At 43.3% G+C, this 18,026-nt stretch overlaps 1 protein-coding gene across 2 annotated transcripts in view; it reads right to left on the reverse strand.

The window, feature by feature from the left end:
- Positions 1 to 4,248: 4,248 nt before the first annotated feature.
- Positions 4,249 to 18,026, reverse strand: part of Taf1a (TATA-box binding protein associated factor, RNA polymerase I subunit A) — a 28,688-nt gene continuing 14,910 nt past the window's right edge. For both annotated transcript variants that reach the window (XM_038349263.1, XM_038349262.1), the window contains exons 7-11: positions 16,999 to 17,157; positions 10,683 to 10,749; positions 9,957 to 10,080; positions 7,506 to 7,660; positions 4,249 to 5,390 (exon numbers count right to left, since the gene is read on the reverse strand). In XM_038349263.1, the coding sequence (XP_038205191.1) occupies positions 5,272 to 5,390; positions 7,506 to 7,660; positions 9,957 to 10,080; positions 10,683 to 10,749; positions 16,999 to 17,157 (624 nt within the window). In that variant the 3' untranslated portion in view covers positions 4,249 to 5,271. The remainder of the gene's footprint in view (positions 5,391 to 7,505; positions 7,661 to 9,956; positions 10,081 to 10,682; positions 10,750 to 16,998; positions 17,158 to 18,026) is intronic.

Genomic DNA, 18,026 nt, shown 5'->3' on the forward strand with positions numbered 1-18,026 from the left:
TCCAAGTGCAATGGATGCAGGACCATGGGCTGAAACTTCCAAAACCACAGGTTCAAGTAAGCCTTTCCTGGTGGTCCTGGACATTCTTATGGTAATGGAAAATCTGGTCAACTCATCAGCTCAAAGCCTGGCTCTTACCACTAATACATTGACAGGTTTCAACACACAGAATTTTCATGAGCAGATCCTTGTGTCCCAGAGCACAAAGACGAGGAAGCACAGAACACTCGATTTCTTTATCCTGCCAGATCTACAGCTGCTGATTTTCTTACACCTGGGGGGGGGGGGGGGCGCACGGGGAGCATGTCATGGTATGTGTGGAAGTCAGAGGACAACTCTCAGAAGCACATTCTCTCCTATTCCGTGGGGCTCAGGGATAGAACTCAGGTTGCTGGGCTTGGCTGCAAAGCCACCACGCCAGCCCTATGGCTGCTTTAGAAGCATTCTTCCTCCAGGTTTGTTGCCAGTATGTAAGACCGTTTGGCTTGCTTCATATATGTCTCTGTCACCCAATAGGCCTTTTGTTTTTAAGATGGGGTCTCACTATATAGCCCTGGCTGGCCTGGACCACTGTATGTAGACAATACCGGCCTCAAATTTACGGTGATGCCTCCTGAGTCCTAGGATTAAAGATATGTGCCACTATACTCGCCTGGCTTTTAGTTAGCTCTTTAATGAATGTATATGGAACACTAAACTCACATGGCCCCAAACCCAGAGAGCACGGGTCCATGCAGATATTCAGTACCTGAACTGTGCTTCCTTCCAGCATTTTCTGTGATTCCAAGCCATTGGAATTGTCAGAAATCTTTGCCATGCCCAGCCAGCCCTGCTGTGCTTCTAAAGAGGGCAGCCCAAGCGGCTCTCCCATTGGCCAGCAGAGAGCCTTTACCAGGAGGACATTAAGACCATGAGCCTAGGTGTAGCCAAGTCTCTGGATTTTAAAGACCCCACAATATTTAAGATACAAACAAAACCCATAAAGCCAAGGGGAGGTCAGAAGTGGGGAGTCAAGGTGACATTCAACACCACGCCTTGCCCACACCGAGGCAAGTTTCACCTGTTTCTGAAAGCATAGGCTGGAGTGTGATTCACTGGTGACCGTGCCATTTCCAGAGGGCTGTTTACTCAAAGGTCAGTCAGTCCTTGTCATTGCTATGAAAACCTTGGATGAGAGCAGGAACCCTTGACCCCACGCTGGCCAGTGAAGTCACAGCCACCAGGGCCTCCTAAACACCTGAGCCTGAATGAGTGGGTGTCCATCCTGGAGACAATTTATCGATCGTTTATTAATGTCTTGCTTTTTCCTTTGGCCACAAACACACATAGAGATTTTCCTGTCTGAGGCAAATGTTCTTATAGAGATTAGTAAGGAAATATCAGCAGGTCAATGGGCACACTGACACAAACTCATTAATGTCACATTTCAGAATGGCTACCATTCTCACACCACCCACTGCTACAGAACACAGGGACTGAACCATTAGATCAAGTGTTTTAGATGTGCTGCGATTTAAGACCCACCAGGTCTGACTCCATGGTACTTAGGGGTTTGAGATTTCATCAGGCCCAGTTTCTCTTGGTTTCTGGCTGTCTGCCACATTTACGGACATTTATGCATGCTCTCAGCTGTTGGTGGACTGTGCATTCATTTCCTGGCTACCCAGACAGACCCAAGTAATCACACAAAAACTACATTAATTACAACACTGTTTGGCCAATGGCTCAGATGTTATTCCGAGCTAGCTCTTACATCTTAAATTAACCCATTTCTACTAATCTGTATATCACCATGAGGCTGTGGCCAAGGTTCTGGTGTCTTTCTCCTTCAGCAGCTACAATAGCATCTCCCTAAATCTACCTTCCTTCTCCCTGCATTCATTTCAGTTTTTCTGCCTACTAATATTCTGTCCTGCCATAGGCCAAAGCAGCTTCTTTATTAATCAATGGCAATAAAACATTCATAGCATACAGAAGGGAATCCCACATCATCTCCCCTTTTCTGTCTAATTAAAAAGGTTTTAATTTTAACAGTAAAATCACATATAACAAAATAGGTATCAAGCAGGAATTAGTTACAATATTTCTTTGTGAGTCTGAAGTTTCATATCTAATTTATCTTTTATCATAATTAAGGAAAACTAGAACTCAGCTACTGCTCCAGTGCCATGCCCGTCTGCCACCATGGTCCCTACCATGATGATTATAAACCAACCCTCTGAGATCCCTAATTAAATACATTTTTTTATAAGCTGCCTTGGTCACGATGTCTCTTCACAGCAACAGAACAGTAAGATACTAACCCAAGTTTCTCGAGGCTCTATTTTTGGCATAAGCTTGCTAAGGTATCTTCCAAGGGGTAGATACCCTCAGTCACTTTTGTACATTTTTATTTACTTCAACCCATTATTGACTAAACCAGACATTGTTAGGTGGTGGAACATAAAGACATGTATGCCTCAATAACACACTAATGGGTAAGACAAGCACTACAAAAGTAATTAAATGTGATAGTTTGGTAAGACACAGTATGGTGGCTCCTAGGACACAAAGAGGGAGTCTCCCAAAAGCCTGGGGAGAGAACAGACCTTGTTTGCTTGAGTCAATGGCCTCAGGGCTATGAATCATCTCTCTTCTGATCCTAGCTACCCAGCTCAGTGCTTCACATGTGGCTGGGAGGCAACAGAGATAGGGTCTGCATGGTGTCTTCAGAACCACTCTGATATGGTTGGAGCCTAACCCTGGAGAGGTACTTCATCTCTGAGCTCCAACTTCACCTTCTTAGAAGGGATAGCACAGAAATGTGGTGGCATGAAGAAATGGGAGTTTCAAAGTGCCTAACAAAACCTGGCTGGTGTCATTATTCATAGTGCCAGCTTTAGGTTCAGCAGACCTAATTTCCAGAGGTGCTAAATCACAGTGCTCTAACTGAACATGTGATAAGAAAATTCTAGGAAAGAAAAACTGTGTTGTAGTATACACACGTAATAGCTGAAGCAGAGAATTGTGAGTCCAAGGCCAGCTGTGTCTACACAGGCAGACCTTGTTTAAAAAAACAAAAACAACAAAATGTAAAGTTTTGCATAGAAACCAAGGAGCACAGCTACTTACCTCCCGTTCACAGTCCCAGAAAACATTGGGATGCACAAACCTTAAGGTTCCAGCAGTGGCGTCCTGCTAATCTCAGCCTGTGCTCGGAGCTTTGTCTGGACATTTATTCCTAGTGTGCAGCTTACACAAAACTACCATGCAGGCCACCCATCCCTCAGTAAAGCTGGTCCCTATAGTGTGCTGACTCTGACTTGGTCTACAAGCAGTGCTATGAAATGTGGCCTGGTTTCATTTGTCCATTGTGAAGCTCGCTGTTGATGAGCCCCCACCCCATGTACAAAATACTGAGATAAAAATTATTGACAAAGCATAACTTGCCCAGTTTTATTGCACATGATTTAAGACAGGTAGGGCTACAGGCCAATGGGGAAATGTGTGGTTTGTCACCTGAACACTAGTAAGCCTTCCTGGAATCCAAATACTAGCCATTTCAACAATAACTGCACAAGAGCCAAAGCCATTTTGAAGAAGCATTTATCAGCAGCACAGCAGGCTACAGAGCCCAGCTTATGTTCCTGGAACATGTCTTTAGTCTCTGTTCAAGTTGTCCCAGTGGACTGACTTTGTATCTGGGGCATTGTTCTACTGGTAGAGATAGATTCTACTGTTATATTCTCATTCCCAAGAAAAAGCGGGGAGAAATCACCCGAGGTCCAAAGCATACCCTAGATCACCATGACCCTCAGCCCCTTCTACTATTCTAACCCACGTCAGTCCTCCGGAGTTCAAATTCCCTCCCAGGAGAGATACTTGGGCCACCTGCTCACCTCCTCAACAGACCTCATCTCTAGTACCATCTTCATGGGGGTAAATGGAACATGGGCCAGTTCGAATCTATTTATTACAGACACCACAGGCAGGCCAGGTACAAATGTAACTATTCTAGAGTTATGTTCTTCCACTAAACACTTGTTTTCTGTTGAAAAAACAAAAACATTCCTTTTTCAGTTTTCTAGCTAAAATAAAGTGTAAGAATCATCCTGCTGACGCACGATTAATAAAAACTCAGAGACAGAAATGGGGCTTTAGCCTGAAGATCCAAAAAGCAAAGCAGCCAAGCCACTGGCTCTTACCTCGACCTCAGTCCGAAAATGGCGATTCTGCCTCCAGAAATCTCAGAATGAGACTGTGTCTGAGAACTGTCTCCTCCCATCTTATATTCCTCTCTAGGGCTGGGATTAAAGGTGTGCAACACTGCTATCCCATTACTATGGCAAACTAGTGTGGCTACTGTGATTAAAGGTGCGTCTCACCATGGCCTGGTCGATAAGGCTGGTCAGTGGGGCAGTTTTACTGTCAGATTTTCAGGCAAGCTTTATTTATTAAAATACAAGTAAAACATACATGTAATATTACCAAAAAGAAAAATACAGGTATATACATTTACAAACAGTAAAGGCAGTGAAATTATTTTAACTATAACTGAGAATAAAATGAAATATAAAAAACATAGAAATAGGGGGCTGGAAAGAAGGCTCAGCTCTTCCAGAAGACCTGGGTTCAATTACCAGTACCTATGTGGCAGCTCACGACTGTCTGTAACTCCAGTTCCACGGACTCTGACACCCTCACACAAAAAAGTATGCAAGCAAAACAGCAATGCATGTAAAATAAAAATAAATTATTTAAAAGAATAATTAAATAAAGGGCCAGGGAAGTAGCCCACTAAGACACGAGTTGAATACAGCACCCACACGGGAGCTGTGCACAGGGCTGACAAGATCCATTCAGTGGACAGGGTCACTTGCCACTCTTACTGCCACAGTCGGTCCCTGAGACCTACACGAGGAAGGAGCAACCACTCCTGCAAGTCATTCTCCACCACACTCATGCCCAGTCATCTGCACACGCATACACACATAAACACACACACACGAATGAATGAATAAATTACAATTATAACCCCAGAGCTAAGAAGAATCCCTGGCACACACTGGTCAACCAGCCTAAGAGGTGAGTGCCGGGTCTCAGTGAGAGACCTGTCTCAAAGCAAGGCTCCTGAGGAAGGACACGACACGGCTGACATGTACACATGTGCATATACACGTGTGTATACACACGCTTATAATAATTTGAAAAGCCATCTTAAAACATCAGCCACTCACATTCAATAACCACTAAGCACCACACTGTGGTAACAGCTGCAAAGCAGCTTACCATCTAGGTGGGAACACCTGGATTTACAATACTATATTTTTTCACAGACTTCTTCATCTGCTTAATTTTCTTCTTCAAGGTTTCATGGTCTTGTTTCAAAATATATCGAAAATATCTACAACCTAGAAAATAAAAGAAAATAAGAAAGTTTTAATATTTCTCAATTAAGTACACGTCTACACTTTTACTTTTGCTTCAGCCCCCAAACACTAAGAATATGAAAGTCAACTCATTTGTGTCTTACACACCAATGCAAAAGGAACTACTCGAGAGCTACACCCTCCCTTAAACAAACACTATTTTCTGTTTAAAAAACAAAAACAACATTCCTTTCTCAGCTTTCTGGCTAAAATCACGTAAGGATTTTATTATCTCCTCAGCTGACATACATCTGTCTCTCCTAAGAAAATGCTAGGTTATATCCCATAACTATAGAGCCTCTCTGCCGTCCCTGAGGACAGTATGCCAGTGGTGGGGGCTAAAGAGTGTCTGTAGTGTCACTAAAATGATCTGTGCGTTTCTTTTGAGACAGGATCTAGCGTGTTGTCCAGGTTTTCATATAATTCCTGGGCTCAAATGATCCTCCCACAACAGCCTCCTGGTATCTGAAGTAAGGCATGAATTTGTATTCATAATATACTATTTTATAGTAGAAGTTAAATACAGCCAGATTTCTGCTTTTACCTATATAGAAAACTGGAAAGAATTTCACCCTGTCCTAGCACTAAATAGCTGCATAAACTTGAAGGCAGCTGGGTTGCTAACTGTGAGGAAGGGCCCTCCAAGGAGAAAAGGGGCCTGCTTTGCTTTTCACAGCATGGGATGAAGGACAGCGGCCACACCCATACTAAGACAAGCAGAAGCTGACCAAGATGGAACGTGAGGATGTAATGATGGTGGCCAGAGCAAGAAGCAAACTCAGCTCAATGCCAAACAAACCCCGAAGGAGAAAGGTGCCATTCTCAAGCAGAACCAGGCTTCTCACTCCCAGAACACTTGAGAATTCAGAGCCTTCCAGGGGAGGTTCACTTGGTATTGACAACCCAGTTAGCAAATAAGGAAAGAGCCATGCTCACAACGTGTATTTCACACAGAAGCCACCAAAGGTTGCTGCTTGGCCTAAATGACAAGTAAGAAGACTGGAAACTGCTCCGGGCCTTCAGACCAGCTCAGACCAGCTGCCCTGAGCCGTCTTGCTGTACTGCACTCAGGGTTCAGAAGGAAGCACGGCAGGCAAGGCCGTTTCTGTTCCACCGCCGGTGTTCTTAGAAACGGCATCTCTCAACTCTGTTCTCATGAACCCCCTTTTCTCATAAACCCAACCTTTTCCATCTTTGTTACGTTAAGAAACACACCAATTCCACTCCACCAGCACTGCGCATGGCCGTGAGCCTCAGGAGCTCACTGCACGGGACTACAAGCCACAAAGGCGAACTCTGGAAGCTGTAAGCACAGGGCTCCCCGGTGCTCACTGCCGCACTCCTTTCCTACCCCTAGACATACTTCACAGCAGTTTACTAGAATGTTCTACTGCTCCTGTTTCAGTGGTGCAGAGCAGGTACGCATTTTACTGGACAAAATATCCCATAATAAAAGATCAATTTCCTCTTTTTAAAAGACTCGCTGTTCACAGGTGGTATTCCTTCTGGGGCGGGGGGGGGGGGGGGGAGTGTTCATTCCTTACAGGAGAGTAAATATAACACGATGCTAATGAAGACATCGAGGTCAGTCAAGAGCATTGTACTTTTTGTGATGTCACAACTAAACCTTATAGTCTAGCCCAATAGTCTAGCCTGCACAGTGTATTTTAAGGCCTGAACTCGTCAGGGTGTGGAAGCCAACCACACAGTATATAAGATCCCACATAAGCTCTCATCACGATCCTGCTCAGGGCTCACTCTTGTTCCAGTCATTTCTCAAGCATCTAAAACCCTGAAGCATCACACTGGACAAGATGAGCAACATGGCCCACTTTCTAGCTTCATAGCCAGCCGAAAGCTACACTGGGTGGTTGTGGTGCACGCCTTTAATCCTAGCACTCTGAAGGCAGAGGCAGGTGGATCTCTGTGAGTTTGAGGCCAGCCTAGTCTACAAGAGCTAGTTCCAGGACAGGCTCTAAAACTACAGTGAAACCCTGTCTCAAAAACAAAATAATAATAATAATAAAACATTAAAAATAACAAATAAATAAGCTACATCCAAACAAACACAAAACCACAGAGAAGAAAACCACAAACCTTTTCCTAAAAGGATTCCCGCTACAAAAGCTTTCTCATAAGCTAAATCAGCATCTGCCTTCCAGTCGCTCTTTGCCCAAAAGAAGCTGAAGTGAAAGGCCGGCCACCAGCTTCTCCTAGATTTCCACTCTTCTTCGACCCACGCCAGATGGCTTCTGGAAGGAAACACGAGAAAAGAAATCAGTGAAGTGGAATGCTGTCATCGGAGCTGACTCTGCGCATCTCTTAAGACAACATGGGAGAAGTGCCCGGGCTGACTTCTGAGCATGGTCAGGACAAAAGCAGGGAGGCAGGCCCATGTTCGTTCTTTTAGGTCTGTACATGGCCAGGACAGAAGCAGGGAGGCAGGCCCATGTTCATTCTTTTTGGTCTGCACATCCCATTTCCACTTCACAGCCAACGCCTTACAGCAGAGTGGCCAACAGCACAACACTGAGATAAAATCCTGGACTGAAATCTCAGCTCCCCATCTCCAATTGTATGATCCTGAGCAGGCTGCCCACCTCTCTGAGCCTCAATCCCTTTGATGGTGGGAATGGCAATTTTCTAGTCCAAGAGCACACAGATCCCCATAAAGCGCCTTGCACAGAGCGCACCACACAGCAACAGTTATTATCCTAATCACCTAAAAGGAACGGTACAATCTTAGATAAAACTAGATGTTACCAAAATTACTATGCCAATTCAGATGCCATCAACACAAAAACATACACACACGAGCTCGATGGTGAACGAAGCAAACTAAGTCTCCACCAGCAGCTCGAGTGGATGTGTGTTAACACCATGGCGACCCCTGCGGTGGGGCTGCTGGATCCAACATGTGAGAAATACGTCTCCTGGCCTTCAGAAACCCTATGGCCTAGTAGGGATTAAGCGATACTTCGGATCTGTGAAGCTACCGACAGTGAGTGTGCCAACAAACTGGACTGGTGCTTAAGAGCCCAGACAGCAGCTGACCTGGGTCCTTCACCACACGAGGCAAAAGCAAGAGGGCACCGGCTTCACCAGAACATATTTGCTGGTGCCACCTTTGACTTCTCTGCTACCAGAGCTTTTTAAGAAAATAAATAAATAAAAGTCTTAAGACTTCTCTGTAAAATCCACCTAGTTTCAGCCTTTTTCTGTCTTCAGGATTGTCGAAACACTGTCAGAACCTGGTGTGGGAGTTCTCAGTGCTTGTGACAAATCCCAAGAAAACAAGACGAGTCTTGTGATATCAGTTTCTTCAAAAACATGGAATTGTTTCTGGACTGTGTTTCCGTGCCCCACTCAGGTATAGCAGACAAGAGTGAGTTTACTTCAGCTGTTGCTAGTCACATGCCCTTACAGAAAAATGTTTCTCCAAATGTGTCCTGTCCCTGTGCTCAGACATCTTACTCAGGTAACTCTTCTTAACCCTCAGAGTATAAACTGTCTGAGGCTCTGAATAAAATTGGCTTTATTCAGAGTCTCACTACATGAGACTTTCATCTGCCTCACTTTTGGGCCCAGTGCCCCAGGTTCACGCCACCAACCAGAGTAGCAAGCACAGAGTAAAGTCAGTTTTATGCCCAAAGCAAGTATTCTCAAACACAGGATTTCCTCACACCCAAAATGGACATAACGTTCAAGTGAAGCTTAACTCTGGGAGGCCTCTCTTCTCACATACAGAATAGCTGTGAGCAGGGTAGTGCCTTTTCTCTTACCCAGAATGCGGTGCTGACAATATGCATGGCAGGTGCAGTGTCAGACACGCTAAGATGTGTTTTCAGATGTGGTGTTGATTTTGCTAACATGAAACATATGCATAGAATTTCTGTGTGTTAGGCTTATGAGTTTGTATTTCCTAGCTTCTGATACTCAGAAAAAAAGAGCTAAGATCCTATACAGGAAATGCAAAACCATTAAGTTAGAAACATTAAAAGCAACACCTAAAATGTGACGACTATTACTTATAGAGGTAAATTATTTGTGTTTCAATAAATAAAGTTTACCTGAAGACCAGAGGGCAAAGCAGCCACACCAGTCAGCCATACAGGCCAGGGAGTGGTGGAACACACCTTTAATCCCATGACTCTAGAGACAGAGGCAGTCGGATCACTGTGAGTTCAAGGCTGCCCTGACTCAATCTGTCCAAAAGCGAAACAGAGCTCACACAAAGGTGATCCCAGCAGTTGGGATCACAAGCCTTTTACCCCAGCACTAGGGAGATAGAGACAGGAGCTATATGTCTGGGCAGAGAGAGGAATATAAAGGGGAAGAGACAGAAACTCAGTACAGTGTGGAGTCTGAGGATTCATGGAGATGGAATCTTGCCCCTTTAGTCTGAAGACTTGGTAGAGGTAAAAGGTCTCTCTAGTGGTTGGCTGCTTTACTTTTCTGATCTTCAGCTTGAACCCAGTATCTGGGTTTATATTATTTGTGCTACCATTACTTATGTTGAACCATTGATAAATACTGTTTCTCACTTACTCCATCAATGTCTGTTTCAGATACTTTGCCAAGTATTTCCAGGCAGTTATGTTCTTAGTGCATCCAGCAAAATCAAGGAATTCAAATAATACGCCCAAGCCCAGCTTCCGGTGTTCTTCTGTCTCTGCAATGGTCACAAGAGCCCAAGATTACAGAAGATACTGGAGAAGTGATCAGAGCCAAGAAGCTACATCATGTTACTGAAGCATTAGGAACTGCAAGCCTGCTGGCTGGTTCAGTGTTTAGAACAATTCATGATGCTCATGTGTAGTGACGAGGTTAAGAACGTAGGACACGAGATGTAAGCCTCCTCTCAGGTTACCCTTCTAAATACCTCCTACCTATTTGGCATTTTTAGTACCTACAGGTTGGGACCTACAGACTTTGTAGCAATTGGCTTAAACAAGCTGACTTCCTTCTAAGACAGATGTTCTCTACTGTACTGCACTGCAGCACTCAAGGGGTTAACAAGAGATCCTCCTACTTCCCAAGTCCCTCCATCGGGCCCGGACACCAAGCATTGAAGCTGTGAGCTGTGGATGTGGACTCTCCACTGCAGACAGTTCTACAGTCATAAAGCAAAGCAACCACCGCATCCCAGGAGGCACGGAGGGCCAGCGACTGCAGCTTGTGAAAACAGGTGACGAGAGGAAGTGGCCCCTGGATCACAGACGGCTGGCCCTCATCTAGTCTATATGCACAAATGAGGATAAAACATAGTTTTACCTGATTTCCTAAGCATCGTATGGAATTCTAACATCAGTGGATGGGATGGTACAATCCCATGTAAAATCTGAAAGAGAAAATAGTCTTGTAATTTGCACAGTATACAGACATTTCTCAAATTCTAGCTTTCATGTAAAATTCTTTCTGGCTAATATGCTCTCAGCAAATGAACTAAGGACTTTTTTTTTTTTTTTTAATCCAGTTTCAGCCTGAACATAAGAAGGTATTCTCTGGATGGAGTGCTCACTTCACAAGCATGAGGACTTGAGTTCAGATCTCCAGCACCACAGACAAAGTCAGGGGTAGTAGCATACACCTGTAATCTCAGCACTGGGGAGAAACAGGAGGATCCTGGGAGTTCACCATCCTGGCAACCTAGCCTGTGGGTGAGCTTTAGGTTCAGTGAGAAACCCTGTATCTAAAAAGGTGGAGGGGCTAGAAATGGCTCTGTGGATAAGAGCACATGGCAGCTCACAGCCATCTCTAACTCCAGTCGCAGGAGGACCCAACACTCTTTTCTGACCTCCAGAAGCACTGCATGCATGGGATGCACAGACATGCCAAACAACCACGCAATACACACCTGGTCTGGGGACACTGCTGAGTCAGTAAATTGTTTGCCTAGTAAGCACAGGACCTTATTCTGATCCCTAGAACCCTGGCATATCTGGAGTCTCAGCGCTGGAGAAGCAGAAACGGGTGGGTCCCTGGGGCTTGCTGACCAGTCAACCTAGACTACTAGGTGGGTTTCAGGGAGAAAACCTTCTTTATGAAACAAGATTAGCCAGGTGAGGTGGAGAATGCCTTTAATTCTAGCACTCAGGAAGTAGAGGACAGTGAAGCTCTGTTAGTTTAAGGCCAGCCTGGTCTACATAGGGAGCTCCAGACCATTCAGGGTTACACAAAGGCGCTGTCTCAACAACAACAGCAACAACAACCTAACATTTAAGAAAACAAACAAAACAGCATAGCTAGCTCTTGAGAAAGGACACCTGAGGTTGACCTCCGGCATGTGTTCTCTCTCCCTCTCTCTAATTCATCTATAGTCTCCCTCTCAAAATTCCTGCTAACAAAATGGCAAGGTTCACAGGAAGAAACAGACTGAGTAGACAGGCTTTTATTTGTATCTTATACAAATCGATTCTGCTTGCCATACTAAAAACTTCAATGATGTTGCTTTCTGAAAAGAATAGAAGAAATTACAAAGCCAGGCATGGTGGCCGAGGGTTTGTAACGCAGCACTCAGGAGGGAGAGGCAGGAGATCAGGACCTCAAATCCAGACAGGCTGCAGAACAAGTCTGAAGTCAGTTTCTAACTACATGACACCCAAGTCTCAAGAAAACAAAATCAAAGAACTCACATAGAAAACACCATGTTGCTCAGAAAATATCACAGAAGATTTACATAAAAGCAAAACTCAAAAGGGCAGAGAGTAATTTTAAAGAATAAACTCAAACAAACCACACTAAAAAAGCATGTGATTGTTCTAAACAGTTCTTTTATTAAAAAAAAAAAAAGTAAGGAGAAACAAAGACTTTATTTCTTAAGAATACAAAGAACTATTTTATGACTATGGAACAGGATTTGAAGTAACTATCTCACATTTCAAAGCATATATTAAAAATGAATTTGAGTAAAGGTGCTTGCTGCCAAGCCCGGCAGTCCGAGTGTAAACCCTGGGGACCAGAGGGTAGACAAAATGCCGTCTGACCTCCACATGTACACAGACAAAATACATAAGAAGTGGATCCATGCCTACCCTTTCTGAAAGAGAAAGGAGTAGATTTGGAGGAAGAGTGGATGTGGTGGGGAGGCCTGGGAGGAGAGGAAGGAGGGGAAACTGCATGTGGGATGTAATCCATTCTGTTTCCCGGGAAACTCTGGCTTTGTTTCCAACAAAACAACAAATTTTGTTAGGTTCTCTTAATAGCTTTATAAAAGGCCAATGAAGCAACGTCAGAAATAAATATTGACACACCAATAACAGAAGTTATTAAAACTTGGTTCCTACAGTAACATTTTTCCATTATTTATCTATTAATGTCTCAACTCTCTCAATTTTTTTTATTGAAATACATGTACTACTAAGACAAACAAGTACTATGTGCCATCAACATGTTCTCATGAAGCCGAACACACTCATGTAACCACCACCTCATGAGTTGGGAAGCTCTCAAGTGCTGCCTGTCTGCTTCTGCTTGTTTTGGGCCATTCCTCCTCCTCTCCCTGGACTCCAACCACACACTGGGCTTCCCACCAAGCCCTGACATAGACCTTTCTACACTTTTTATCCCTTCAGTGGGCTTTAACCTGCATATATATGGCACTGATCCTCATTTTGCTATGACAATCCTTGGACTAGTGATTGCATTCTTAGCTCCAAAAACTTGGGTTTCTCAGAAAGAAAAATAGCATTTCTTTATGATTTTTTTTTAATCTTAAACCTAAATCAGTGTTCAAGCCTGTCCAGGTGGTGACTCTTTGCATCTCAACATTTGGGAGGCTGAGGCAGAAGGGCTGGAGCTCAGTAGCTAAAGATGTGTTTAGTTCGCTGGGGGACATAGGTTTAGGGTAGGAGGAAGGAAACGCCTACAGTCAACACACAACCCTACCTAATTGTTTTTAAAAAAGGCAAAAGATTTGAATAGACATTACTCCACAGATGGTAATAAATGGCCAATAGGCACATGAAAAGATGTTCTACCGTGACTAGACATTTGGAAAACACAATCTAAACTACAACAAGACATTATTTCACATCCACTAGCATAACCTATTATCTGAAAGACGGGGTGGGATAAAGAGTTGGCTAGGATGCGGAAGGCCTGGACTCTTATGTTCCTCGCAGGAACACAAACAGGACACAGCTGCTCTGGAAAGCCGTTTGATGATTCCTCGAAATGTTAAACAACGTCATCCAGCAATGTCACTCCTAGGTATACATCTAAACAACTAAAAGCAGGGACTCAGACACCCCACATCAATCTTCACAGCAGCATTACTGACTAGAGGATATGACACAACTCAGGCATCCGTCAGCAGATGACTGGGCAAGCCAAATGTGTTCGGTAGGCACAACAAAACACTCAGTCTTACAAAGAATGGCAGTTCTGACACTCCATCGGAGGGACCATGGCATCAGAACTACACAAAAGACAAACGCTGCATGATTCTGCTTATAGGAGGCGTCTTGAACAGGCAAATTCATTAAGACGGGAGAAGACAGACATTCAGGGTTTGGGAGAGGCAATAACAGCAATTTACTGTTTAATGTGTGCAGAACCTTTATAATAATAATAAAAACATTCAAAAATTGTAGTGATAACAGAAAGAAACCGTTATGTTTGTGCCAACTATATACTTGAGGTGCTAAGTTTTGATATGAATATTCTATCATGCTAAAAAATTTTTACAAATACTATATAACAACCCCAAAAATTAATATATCAAAAAGTAGAATATTTCAGAAAAAAGTAAAAACCTAAGGACATGCCATGTTCTATTTAGAAACCTCAATCTCATTAAGACGTTAATTTTTAAGGCTGGAAAAATGGCTCAGTTAAGAGCTTACCGCTCTTTCAAAAAACCAGAGTTCAGTTCCCAGCTACCATATCAGATGACTCAAGAGTGCCTGTAACTCTGACCCCATAAGATCCAGTGCCCTCTTCTGGCCACCTCGGGAATATGCACTCATGTGCACAGCCCCACACATGATACATAATTAATTTTTAAAAATGTAAAAGGTGCCAGTTCTTTCAAAATTGGTCTGCAGATTCAAAATCCAAGACTTTTCTTTCTATAGCAACATACTGATTTTTAAATGTATATAAAGTAAAAGAACCCAGAAAAAACAAAATTTTTGAAAATGGACAGATTTAAATAATTTTCATCTGATTCCAAGGCTTCTTCAGTTACACTACCCATGCTATTGGTACGTGATAGAAATATATACCATTAGGGCCAACTGACATCAAACAAAGCTCCCAATGAGAAAAGACCAGTCTTCAGTTAGTGCTAGACCAGCCAAGTAGGGGAAAAGATAACCTTGACTCTCATACCTCACAGCACACAAACAATAACCCATCAAAAACTTCTAGCATAAACCATTCAGCACATCTAGAAAAATGAAACATAAAAGAGAATCTTCATCAGTTTGGAAAGCCAAAAATTTCTAAAATAAAATGCACTAAGCCATAAAAGAAAAACTGTGAAATTTAGACAATGTTGGGATTTCTGTTTCAAGGACACTGCTAAGAAATATAACATGTAATATTATGTCTACTATAACTGTATGATAGATGTGATCCAGAGAGGCCTGAACAGGAATGTAACGTGTAATATTATGCATATTAGAACTCCATATGATGCATGTGATCCGAAGAGGCCTGAACAGAAATATAACATGTAATATTATGCATATAACTGCATATGATACATGCGATCCAGAGAGACCTAAATAGAAACATATTGTGGTGATTTGAAAGAAAATGGTCCCCAGGAGGAATGTCACTATTAGGAGATGTGGCCTTGTTGGAGGAAGTCTGTCTCTGTGGGGGTGGGCTTTGAGGTCTCTTTTGCTCAAGCAGCTTTCAGTCAACTTCCTGCCGCCTATAAGATGTAGAACTCTCAGATACTCCAGCACATCTGCCTACACGCCGCCATGCTCCCCTTCATGATAAGAGACTTAACTTCTGAAACTTTAAGCAAGCTACTCCAATTGAAAGAGTTGCCGTGGTCATGGTGTCCCAAACTAAGACACATACCATGCTCACAGTGTTACAGTGGATACTCAGAATACTGAAGGAACTTACTTCAATCCCCAGCACCAAGAAGACTAAAAAGAAAACACAGGCAAGCAAAGAGCCACAGAGAAACAATCTAACAAATCCATATCTAACAAAGAAATTGTATCTAAACCACATAAAAGCTTCCCAGTTGGTATAAAAACATCCCCCAAGAAACAGACAAAATAGCTAATAAACACAAGGAAATAGCAGACCCCCAAAAGATGCTCAGCATTCCTCATCAGGGAATAGCAAATCAAAGTCACAATGAAACCCAATGCAGCCACTGCAGTGGCCATGATGGAGTCTTTAGGATGGAGGCAGGTGAGATACAGTCTGAACTTTTACTAACAGATGGTAGTAATGCCAATAGCATAGTTCCTTAAGAAACACAGACTCTCCTCACTTGGCAATCGCATTGTTAGGTAGCTAGCTACCCAAGGAAACGCACAGACTCACGTATGTCTTGGCAGCAGTATTCCTGACAGCTAGAGAATGATAACAAGGACTGGTTCTGTAGATCAGTGAGAGAGAGCTTGCCCAGGAGACATAATGCCCTGGGCTCACTCCCAGCACTACCAACCGTGTGTGTTCACATGTGTCTCCAATGACTAAAGCACAGTCAATAAAGCCCCTGCCCCACAAGCATGAATCTGTGAGCTCAGATCCCTAGAACTTACATGTAAAGACAGTGCACGCTTATAAACGTGGTAGGGCGGATTCCTGGAGCTCAGTGGCCAGTCAGGTTAGCCAATGAGGAGTGCTCGGTTCAGTGAGGACCCCACTCAAAAGATGCTTACTGCTCTGCCTGCTGGCTAATATCAACTGTAAAAATAAAGTGGAGAGCAACAGGCCGACACAACACCAACCTCACCTCTACACCCATGCACACACATGTGCACATGAATACATCGGTCACACCACAGCATGGAGAAAACTAAAAATATGCTAAGCCAGAGGAGCCAGACAAAAAATAAGGTAAAAGCTATAGGATTGTATTTATAAAAAATTTCAAAAGAGGTTTAAAATAAATCAACAACGGTTGCCTGGCACAGGGGCATGTGAGCGGCTGGTTGTTTAGGGGGTTAGACGAGGAATCCCGAGTCCTGCAGAAGTACTCTTGAGCAGCACTTTCAGGGCAGCTCTGTGAATGCAAGCACTCATCAAGGCACAACCACGTAGGAAAATGACTGCCCTTAAAGTATGTCAATGAAATGTTAATATGGTTGTTTTTCAAAAATATCACTATAGTAATTCCAAGCAGAGTGCAGAGCCTTTCTCCTCAGGAGCTGGAGTTTCTTCCTAAAGCACACAGGGAGCAGCATTCTCTACTGACCAGAGAACACCAATCATTCATTACCGTTTACACTTTGTTGTTTTGTCTTATGATGCTAGGCATCAAACCCAGGGCCTTGCATATGCTAGTCCAGTGCTCTACCACTGAGCTACATCCCCAGCCTGGTGTCATTTTCTATGGCTGCCACAATATAAGGAATGGCTTTCTATTCAAACCTTGGGAAAATGTCTATACCTTAAGAACACTTATCAGTTTCGCTCTTGGTGCCTTCTCTCTCTTCAGAAATTCATATAAGTAGATGTGGGCATTGGGGTTTGAGGGAAACTTTTCATCATACGCATAATTGGTGAGTATTTCTCGGGCTCCATCTTGATCACCATAGAATTCTAGCATCTGTATAAAATAAAGTATGTCTTACATTAATTCTGTAAAATAACTCCACAAAAAGAAGATACAAAGTTACTGCTAAGAACAGCAGCAACAATAAAAAAGAAATAACATGTGACAACAGCGACACTAATTCTGCTTTTCTAGCTCCCTACAACTTCTACGAATAGGATCAAAGGTCTACATGAGCTCTCATTCTTACCTTAAATCTGTTACTAGAAAATGTAGACCCCCCCCCGCCAGTGTAAGAACTGTTCTTACAAGAAATCCAAGTCCCCAAAGTAGAGACCAGTAATGACAGGTGTACGTCAGCTATCTCACACCCTAACTTCATGCTGAAGGGAGTCCGTGCCAACCACGGCTCCTAGCTTTGAAGCTATTCACAGAGGAACTAGATTACCTTCTGACAGCAAAACGGTCTCTTTAGTACCAAGCAGCACCCAAGCCCTTGGTTCTTCTGCAAGGAATCTGAAACACTGGGGTAGCTTTACATGCTTTCTAAAAGCCGCTGTGTTCCTCGGCCCCATGCTGTGATTTTGGTTTAGTGTTTTCCCACCTCCCTTCTACATGTCACCAAATCTTTAGAATTATCCTTTTTTTACAGTATGTTCAACAATAAAAATGCTGACTTGCCAATCACAATTACATCACTACTGCACACAGGTATCTATCTGGCCATGACAGGTATATCTACTTTTCTCATCAATGCCACCAAAAATTTCACAGAAACAACTAAGAGAAAGAAGGATTTAGCCAGTGTGGTGGTGGCGCACGCCTTTAACCCCAGCACTCAAAGGCTGAGGTGGGCAGATCTCTGAGTTTAACACCAGACTGATCTACAGAGTTCCAGGACATCCAGGCATACACAGAGAAAC

Source organism: Arvicola amphibius, chromosome 12 (genome assembly GCF_903992535.2).
Source record: "Arvicola amphibius chromosome 12, mArvAmp1.2, whole genome shotgun sequence".
Classification (NCBI taxonomy): Eukaryota; Metazoa; Chordata; class Mammalia; order Rodentia; family Cricetidae; genus Arvicola; species Arvicola amphibius.